The sequence below is a fragment of the Chinchilla lanigera genome, unplaced genomic scaffold (assembly GCF_000276665.1).
Source record: "Chinchilla lanigera isolate Chin_1 unplaced genomic scaffold, ChiLan1.0 scaffold00039, whole genome shotgun sequence".
NCBI lineage: Eukaryota > Metazoa > Chordata > Mammalia > Rodentia > Chinchillidae > Chinchilla > Chinchilla lanigera.
In genome coordinates this window covers 10779505-10789504 of record NW_004955440.1, presented here as the reverse complement: position 1 = coordinate 10789504, position 10000 = coordinate 10779505, and the positions used below count along the sequence as shown (strand labels likewise).

At 37.2% G+C, this 10000-nt stretch overlaps 1 protein-coding gene across 1 annotated transcript in view; it reads left to right on the top strand.

Annotated features, from left to right (window-relative positions):
• The window catches only part of Zeb2 (zinc finger E-box binding homeobox 2), a gene marked incomplete in the record, with an annotated part of 125387 nt that overhangs the window by 91540 nt on the left and 23847 nt on the right, over positions 1–10000 (top strand). The window contains 1 exon segment of the mRNA XM_005390788.2: positions 1–32. This exon segment is cut by the window's left edge and continues 40 nt beyond it. Coding sequence (XP_005390845.2) covers positions 1–32 — 32 coding nt within the window.

Genomic DNA, 10000 nt, shown 5'->3' with positions numbered 1-10000 from the left:
CACGATCCAGACCACAGTTAACAATGGTACAGGTAAGTTCTGTTTACCACGCTAAGACCATGTCTGTCCTCTGTCATGTGGAGTTATTGAGTCAGGGAAAGAAACACTGACCCAGCCTTTCGTGTCTCCATGACTTCACAAGGAAGTCAGACGTTACATGTCTCTACTTTTGTTTTAAATCCAAATTTTCTATATTTTGATATTTTGTGAGCAAATGTCTTTCATTCTCACAGCCTAAATTTGCCTCTGAAAGTCAAGAATATTGAACTGTATCAGTGTATCTTTTTATAGCATGAACTGGGTAAATTTCTAGTAGTAATTTTTACTTTAAAAGACTTTTAAAATAATCTTTAGATTGGAATATGGTATGCCCCTACTAGCCACCACCTACCTCAGTCATTGAAAATTCAAATGATATACGGTAATGTAGATTGTAATTTTTTTCAGAAAACCAAATTTCCATGAACATTCCATAAAAAATTAATCACCTACATTATTTTTAATTCTTTCTTCACTTTTAGTTCTCTGCATCTGTTAGCCCCTCTGAACAGTATTTTCTAGGTAGAAGTTTTAGAGAGAAACTGACAGTTTTATTTATTTTTAATAAAATGAAAAAATTAGAGTGGGAAGGCATTAAGCAGTGTGTTGTTTTTCTCTGCTACTGCTACAGAACAGAGGTTAAGGACAATTGTCACATTCCATTTTCCCCAAAAAGTAAATGGCAACTTCTCTCACATTCCCATGTCACCCACAGAAATTTACATTGACTCACTATGTTTATCTCTCTTTGTCTGGATGAGACTAATTCTTTTCAGGGTTTCAAGCAATCTTTCACAATACCATTACACATATTAGCATAGTGCCCAGGATAAAATAATCTTCTGAAGTGAAACAACAAAAATATATATAACTATTTCTCCTCTACTCACCAATGAAAAAAGCTGGCATTTTTATGAAGTTTCCGAAATGTAAATAATTAAGATGATATTCATATCTCCCTTATGTTGATACACATCATAATAAACTGCTCATGCTGTGCTTCTATTTAAATGCCCTCATTAATAACTTAAAAGGCATTAATTCATGTTCTTGGAAGTAAAATAAGAGAAATAATGAAAAACCATTGTCATTTTTTATTCATTTGAATAGTATCAATTTAAGGTACAAAATGAAACTGTACATTATGTGCTTATGGAAAAAGTATACAATTAGAGTTAATTTCTAAATGTAGCTGTGGCAATAACTAGATTGTGACCTTGGACAAGTCATTTACCCTCTTTGGAACTCAGTTTTCACACCCGGCCCATGACTAGATTGAGCTACTTTCTTGCTAAGAATATTTCTTGTTTAAATATTCTATGTTGCTAGGGCACTACCACCATGGAAAAAATGAAAGTAAGATCAAACAATTTCATATGAAAATGTAGTAATAGATCCTGTGAATGATGTACTGTCTCCATTGTCCTAACTCGTGGCCTTAGGAAAGGCCTTGCGTTCCTTTTAAAGAAAAATGTGAAATTTCAGCTTCAAGCATGAATAAAAGCTGATTTTTACTACCCTTGTAAGCATTTAAAGGATCACAAAAGATTTATTCTACAGTGATAATTTACTAGTTATTTTATATACCTGAGGTCTATAGTAAGGTTAATAAAAATCATTCCTATGCACAGGTTTACAAATCAGTCTTAAACACACCCTTTCTCTGGGCTTTAAAATCCCTTTCTCTCCAAATACTGTTCCATAGGTGTTTAGTCAATAAACAAATCAATAAGTACTCGGTGAGTGCCTTCAATATATTCACTGTTGTGTGCATACATGGGGGAGATGGGCCAGGAAGATTAAGGTACGTTTTTTGTTTCATCTGGAAGATGAGCTTAATACACATGAAAAAAATATGAAAATGTGACAAATTTGCAACAAATTATAGGACCCATAATTATTGAATTACAGAAATAAGAAAGATCCAGTGGGGGTAGGAATTCATGTAAGGTTTTTTAAAGGAAGTAGAATTTGGACCAAGTACACTTTCAACAGTTATGGAGAAATGGCGGAGGACATTCTAGCAGAAGAAGAATATGTGAACCGAGAAGCGGAAAGGTATCTGTGAGGAAGATAGTGAGGGAAAAGATTTGGTTACATCAAGGGGTCCTAGAAAAAGCTTATGGGGAAATAAAGCTAGGCCTGGAAGCTCAAGTCAGGTGTTGAAGAGTATAAAATGTCTGAAAAAGCCAAAGCCAGTTTTTCAGTCATGTTATCCCCCTGTGATGCCCGTGGGGGAAAACTAGACTCTGGAAAGCAGCTGGGAGTCATTGTGCTATTCAGGGACGAAGTGATAAGGGTCTTGTCCTGGGTGGTGACAGTGGACAAATTAGCAACGTGACTTCTTAACAGCTGAGTCTGGATGAGAGAGAGAAAGTAGCTTCAAAATTACACATCTGCATGTTTAGAATAGGGTCATTGGTGTCTCTAGATCCAGAAGAATTCATTTTGAAAAGACCTTGAATTGCCTTTCAGACATACTAAATTTCATAGAAAAGTTTTATGAATCTTCATTGGAAATGAGTAACTGAACCCCAATAAGTAAGAATTTATAAGATAGAAATTTGAGTCATGCAAATATATTCAGATAATGTTTAACATCGTAGGGCTGTGAGAATTTTATAATTGAAAGTATATTTATTGAAACAAATATTTGAGCCCAGGACTTCTGGAGGATGAGGGAAATACCAAACTCATTCAAAGAAAAACAGATTGTGAGAAGAGAGGGAAAACGTAAACGTAAAAATTCAGAAGCAAAAAGAGAAAACTCCATAAAGGTAAAAATGGTCAATTCAATTAGCAGCTTCAGATAACTACATTTGAAAGAATACTGAGTGAGCACGTGGAACTTGGTAATTAGGAATTCACTGATGACCCTTAATTTATAGCTGTACCCTCTTAGGGAATACACATCTCTTTCCAGTCCTAAGCTTACCACTTCTTGTCCCTGGCATCTTTTTGGATGATAAATACTCATGGGATTCAAGTAATAGATCTTTTTTGGTAGAAATTTCTTCCCAATGGACTCTGTTGTTCTTCCCTCCCATGTCTTACTCATCAATATCCAGCTACTGGGTGAACTTCTTGGCCATCCCAAGCTCTAAGTGTATCTTCCTCCAATGAACCTGTAAGCTTATGATCACTCTAATGCCATCATTCCTGGGATATCTAGGTCAAAAAATGAGTAAGAGACAAACAGCATTTGGACTTCCTTTTCATATTTTGGACACCTGGTCTACCACTCTCCTTATTCCAGTCTCCCAAACTAGAAAGGCTTACATTTGACTGTCCTTCGACCTTTATATCGTCTTTTGTGCAGTGTCCACATCCTTCCCACAACCCTTTTCTCAATGTCCCCTTCCCTTCTTACAGTCCTTAAGTGCTGTGTAGGACTTTTAAGAAAAACAGCATTGCTCAGTCCAGTGTTCAGTACTTTCCCACCCTCCTGGCTTTCAGTGGGAGCTCACATTTGTTTGTGTGGTCATCGTTAAGCACCCCCAGCCACATCAATCTCTCTTCCTTCTCTGAGCCCCGCCATTCTAATTTACATACCATTAATGTTACTGTGTTGAAGTATTCCTCTTTATGATGAATTTCATGAAGAGGTTTCTTCAGCTGAGAAGGGATGGTACATTATGATGGCATCTGCTTCTTTGCATTGCTGAGGTCACTGAGTCAATAACATATACGTTGGCCAGAAACACTGACTTTAAGAGAAAGACTATTTTGTTGGACTCAAAGTGCCAAATACAGCAATGAATACACATGGTAGACTTTATGACTTTTGAAAGAAAAAATAGCAAATATTTAATGGAGGTGAAATGGACGCTGACTTTAAGAAAGATAGTCACAGTACATGAAAACATTATCTGCTGAAGGGATTGAGTTAGTGTCATTAGAGTGAAACCATGATTTAAATTCTTGAAATCAACTTGTTAAAGGCAAAGAAAAACAGCCCAATGTATCAGTATTTTCTTTCTATAACAAAGTTAGATTAATAGCACAGCAAAATTGATTTATGACAACATAGAGCACTGAAACCCCTGACTTGTATTAGACTTTCATTTCATAATTTCACTGGTTTTTAAAGAAAGAAAATAATCATGTTCTGAACTATAAAGAACATCATTTTACAAAGAACCCGATGTCATCCAGATATTAATAGAATTCAAATTCAGAATGAAATTACTAGGTAAAATTTGCAAGAGTGTGTGGAAAAACCTGTTTTCTAAGAAGATTAGAGAAATGGAAAAATTTAGGAGCATTACAAACATGAGTCTGCCTACACAATAGAGTAACAAGGATCTGTCTTAGGTGCGTGTGATCATTAGTATTAATGTCGTTCCACGTGCATATAAAGGCCCAAATGAGCCCCTGATGTTTTCCTCATTGAATGTGACAAAGTTATATTTACTCAGACAAGCCAGTACTGGAGTTATGAGAGGTTATTAATAACCACCTGCATCTTTGCCTCCTTTTGTTAGGAGGGAGAGGGTGACCCTCAATGCTGAAATCGAGCAGGACCAATTTAGTTCTCAGTTCTTAATCTTGCACAACACATGAAAATTCTTGTCCAGTAACCAACTATATAGACTCTAACCACGGTCATTAAACATGCCTCTAACATTCTACTAGTCACATATAAAGTATTTCACATGTGAGAGACAATCAGCTTGGAATGCTTCAGATCCTAGAGTCAGATCATCTGTGTTTGAATTTTGTCTCTACTAATTATTTATTACATGAACTTGAGTTCATACAGTAATTGATAACCCTTCCTTTCTACAGCAGTATAGTGGAAATAGTAATTCTGTATGTACACAGCTTCACTGTGGGGAATAATATGCCATTTTAAAAGTACCTAGTACAGTGTCTAACTAGGTTAGCTGCTTACCATATTCCTTTGGTTTTGTTGGTTTATTTGTTTGCATCTATATGTAATCCTCAAACTATTGTTACTCACTAAGAAATGAATGTATTGTAAGCTATGTCCTCTCTTCACCCTGAATGTTAATGGTTTCTTAGTTAACTTGTCTGGAAAACGAAAAAATAATATTTAACAGCTTTAGAATGAAAAGACTCACCAGTCAATTTTGATAGCTTTCGCCAGTTAAGGTCCTTTGACATCCCTTGACGTCCTACAAAACTCAGACAAGTTGTACAGATTCTTTTCATTGTTCTGCTGCTGCATGTAAGATTAAACTATAAAAGTTAAGAAAGAGTAGTTATGAAGGCTATTAGTAATCACCTGCATCTCTCTAATGAGCCTCTTATCTCATTCTTTAACTAACATCCTAAATTAGAGAAGAGGAAATTTAGCGATATTTATGTGTTTGTGTATAATGATGATGAAAGCTGTCAAAGATTTTCCTTAGTTATAACTGGCTACCATCAGGACTCGTATTTTTTTTCTTCTTACCCTGAATGACAGTTGGTAAACAAATACTGAAACATTTGTCCCTGGTTAAGAACTACGTTACCACACTCACTGTGTGCAGATATTTTTCCGGTCCTAAGATTGAACCCAGGGCCAGAATTTGAACTGAGGCTTAAGAAATAAACTCTAAGGAAATGGTTTTAATTCATGACCTGGCCCTTAAGAAACATGAAATTTATGATTTCAATAAGAAAAAGTGATGATCGAAAAATAAAATTTATAAATAATACAATTTGCAAGAATTGGTTCACAGTTGGTTCTCAAACTGAATCGTTCAGCAAAATTTTACTTCCATATCCGAACTCTGCATCTGGTGACGAACTTGAATGCGGCCCTCTTTCATCTTCCCCAGGATCATGAAATGAATTAAGTTCGTGAACCGAAGAACCGCGGCAGTTGTAGCTTCATTAGCACTTTGAATAGTCACTTGAGAGCCTCCTAAGTGCAAGATATTTTGTGAAGCATCATGAAAGATACAATGAGCAAAGACTAGTCACTGTCGTTAAGGAATTGCATTCAATTAGGGAAATAAAATAATGGCAGACAAATAAGAAATGTGTGTGAAATGCTTTATACAGTGTTAGGTTATAAATGCTCGATCTTGGCTAACATTATTTATTTATTTTTATTTTAAAGAGAAAAAATAAAATAATAACAAAGACAAAAACAAAACAACACAAAAACAATAAAAACAATGCAGGATTTCAAAACAAGATGATAGGATTGAACAATGGTTGTTATATTACATACTGTTACCATCAGCGAAGTTGCTCAGATTACCAGATGTGAGAAAACAAGATTGATCAAACCATTAAAGAGAATAAAAAGTAATAAAACTTTAGAAATGATACAGCGTTTCACTAAACAATATGGTAGGAATTCACCAGTGGTTTTTATATTGCATATTGTTGTCTTCAAATTAATTGTTCAGATTACCAGATATAGGCATTCAAAACTGGTCAAGAAAAAAATTTAAGCATTAGCTGTTCCTTTCAATAGACCATTAGACATCAGCAGTACAATTGTCCCAGCTATCTTTGTATATACATATATATTTTTCACTTCTTTCTTTCTTTTCTCCTTTCCCTCATCCCAGTTGTTCCTTCCCTTTGAACAGTTTCGTTCCCTTTCACTATATTTATTGTACCATTGAATCTTGTTTACTCTTTCAGGTTCTTACACTAGGGAAACAATATGATGTTTACACATGTGGGTCTGATTTATTTCACTTATGAGTATGGTCTCTAGTTGCATCCATTTACCTATAAAAGCCTTGAGTTTGTCTTTTTTATAGCTGAGTAATACTCCATTGCATAAAAATACCACATCCATTTTATCCACTCCTCTGTTATTATTATTAGTTATAATAATGCAGGTGTGGATTATGATATTTTATTTGAAATACAATGAGATATATAGGTTCAAATGCAAATTGTTTAATGTTGTGGAGATTCTCTGACAAAGTGTTGGATCAAATACTCTATTGGAGATAGGACAGATAATCAAGAGATTCCTTCAGGAGATTGCACATTTCAGGGAAAATTTCAAGAAAAAAGCTTTCTAAACATATTTTTGTGCAAAAAAAGAGAGAGGGAGACAGGCTGAAAATCTGAAATGAGATTGGGTGAAAGGTGGAGTAGGCTGTTGGAAGAGCTATGAGAGAACAGGTTTAGATGGTAGCCATGGTAGTAGACAAGAATATGTCCCTGTGTGTGTGTGTGTGTGTGTGTGTGTGTGTGTGGTTTTTATTTTTAGCAGTAAGATAGAAGAAAGGGGAATGATGGCAGAGAGAATTTAAGGTTGTCTAAGGAATTTACACCCTTTTAACTAGGCAGGAAAACGAGATCATCAGCAAGCAGCAAGGGAAAAGGGATAGGGTGGGATCTCAAGGAGAGCACATTTGGAGTAATTGCTATGACTGTATGGAGATTCAATCAGTATCAGGAAAGAAAGTAGCCTGAAATTAGATCATACACTTATTTAAATCTCTTAGATACACTTGATACTTTGAGAACACAGAACTTGGACTACATTTTAGTAGGAAAGAGATGGAAATGATTTCAAGTTCCAAGGCGAACTGAGGCAAGTACACAAGGCAAGTACAAAGTTCCTGGTTCTGGTTCCGTGATACAGAATTCTCCTGCGTTTAGCGCAGTACCAAGGGGTAGCCATCCATGTTGTTGAGCTAGAGAAGTTTAAGGCACCAGGAAATCAGGATTCTGCGTGAACCAGCTTTTGAGGGGTGAAGTTTGCCAGAATAACAGTTATGGCTGCCTTGGGGAAAATACCGCCATGGGGCAGATATCATCTTCCTGGGGCTATATAAACGGAGTCCGCAACCCATGGTGAACACCGGTAACTTTACACTGCAAAACTTTATAGTTACCGAATGGAGGCTCTCTTTGAGTACAGAGTTTTGAGATTGCTTTTCGCCATGCTCCTCTCAGTGGGCACAGTGGTTTATGCAGGGTTGATGGTTTGCGGAATTAATGAATAAATAAATGACAAGCGATGAATGGCTGAAACAGGTAACACTGGTTTGCAATGGTCGTGTGTGTTAAATTATCCGCTCACCCATGCTCTTGGCTCTGTGTGTTAAGACAGATATAAGCAGGAAGAGCTCTGTGGGAAAGGGCTGGGAGGGATGGGACGTTATCCAGGGATGGCGCAGTTTCGTTTAATCTGAGGAGGCGGAACGCTGTGGGCGGATGTCCGTAAGCATGTGCGGTACGTGAAATAGGAAAGCTTGAGACATTTATTTACTGCAGCCGTAAAGCACATAATGAAACAATACCTAATGCCGATCCATTCACCTTCGCAAGGTGCTTGGCAAAAAGTTACTTTTATTTGGTAACTTTAAAAACTTGACCAAAAGGAAGAACTACCTAGTTTAGGAAAATGGAATCCTTACATATTAAATGGGAATTTTTAAATAAGCTCCATAAAGCACAGAATCTAAAGAACTTTTGTGATTTTTTTTTGGAGTTTTGCTCCAGTAGACCCAATCTGGATCCCCCAGTAAAAAATACAAAGAATGAAAAAAGAAATGAAACAGAATTCAGAAGAGCAAGAACATTAAAGAAGAGATTAAAAAGTTTAAAATTACATATATATATGTACATATATGTATATATATACATATACATACATATACATGTATATATACATATATATAGGCATTTTAACTGGTTTTCCTTATACTAATTTATAGTGTAATAATTTATGGTTGTTATTTAGAATTACAACATCATTGTGATCTTTTCAGCATATAGGGTCTTTTCAGAGGATATTGAAGCAGGCCTGATTGAAAACCAGAATGACGGGGCCCTCTGTGTCTCTGTGTGTCTGTGTGTTTCTCTTTCCCTCTCTGTGTGTCTCTCTCTCACCTTCTCCTACTGAGACATTCTGTGACAGTGGAAAGAGCAGTGGGTTGAGTCAGGCTGTGTGAGTCTGCATCCGCCTCTTCCAGAAATTAGTTGTGTAACTTTGTATGAACCATGAACCCCACTGCACCTCACTGGGGTCAGCTGTTAAGTGAGGACATTCGACTAGCAATTTCGGATTCAACCCCACCCTGCCCTTTCTCCTAATGCAATTGTAGTGGGAAGCGTGAACAAACACAAAAAGCTGGACTTCCCTAACTAGTGTGAGAGGTTCCAGAGGGCCTGCCTCACACGGCTCTACTGGAGCCAGCCTCCTTGTTATGTGACCTGCATAGACATGCGGACCTGTGCTGACATGGACTTCACATTTGGTTGCTCTGCTGCTGCTGTCTTGAAATTCTTAGAATGCAAGGCCTTGCGTTTTCATTTTGTCCTGGGTCCTACTAGTCCTGTAACTAGTCGCGGTTACACCTCACAAAATGCATTAGAATGACAGCAGAGCATAGGCCGGTGGGAAGGAATGGGGTCAGGAGTTCGCTACCTGAAACACCAGGTGGAAATGCCAGTTGGGCACCGATTGACAGGACCTTTCCTAGTGTGTCTCCAGAGCAATGGGATCCCAAGTAAAGAGCTGGATCCAGGCTGAGCAAGAAAGATAGGGGTACAAGGCCTGTACCCCCCTGTACCTCCTCTGATTGGGTGATATTAATGATGGTGCTAGGGCTGGGGATTTAGCTCAGCGGCACAGCGCCTGCCTGGCAAGCGCAAGGTTGCGAGTTCGATTCCCCGTACCGGGGACAAAGAAACAAACAAAGAAAAACAAATGATAGTGCTAGCAGGCTGGCAAGCCAGTAAGCCTGTGTGAGAAAAATTCAGTGCATTCTGTCCTTATCTTTGAAGAAAGTGAGGGAAAGAGTAAAAAAATTTTTGCACCTCTATTTATTATCCTCTAGTTTTAATAATTCCTTTTATTTATCTTACATGGAGTTTAAACTAAAAATTGTGCATAACTAGTTCTCTTACTTGGTTTTTGTCTTTTTTTTTTTTTTTGAGACAGGGTCTTGCTATGCAGTTCAGGCTGGCCTTGAGCTCACTTTGTAGCCCAGGCTGGTCTTGAACTCACAACAATCCTCCTGCCTCA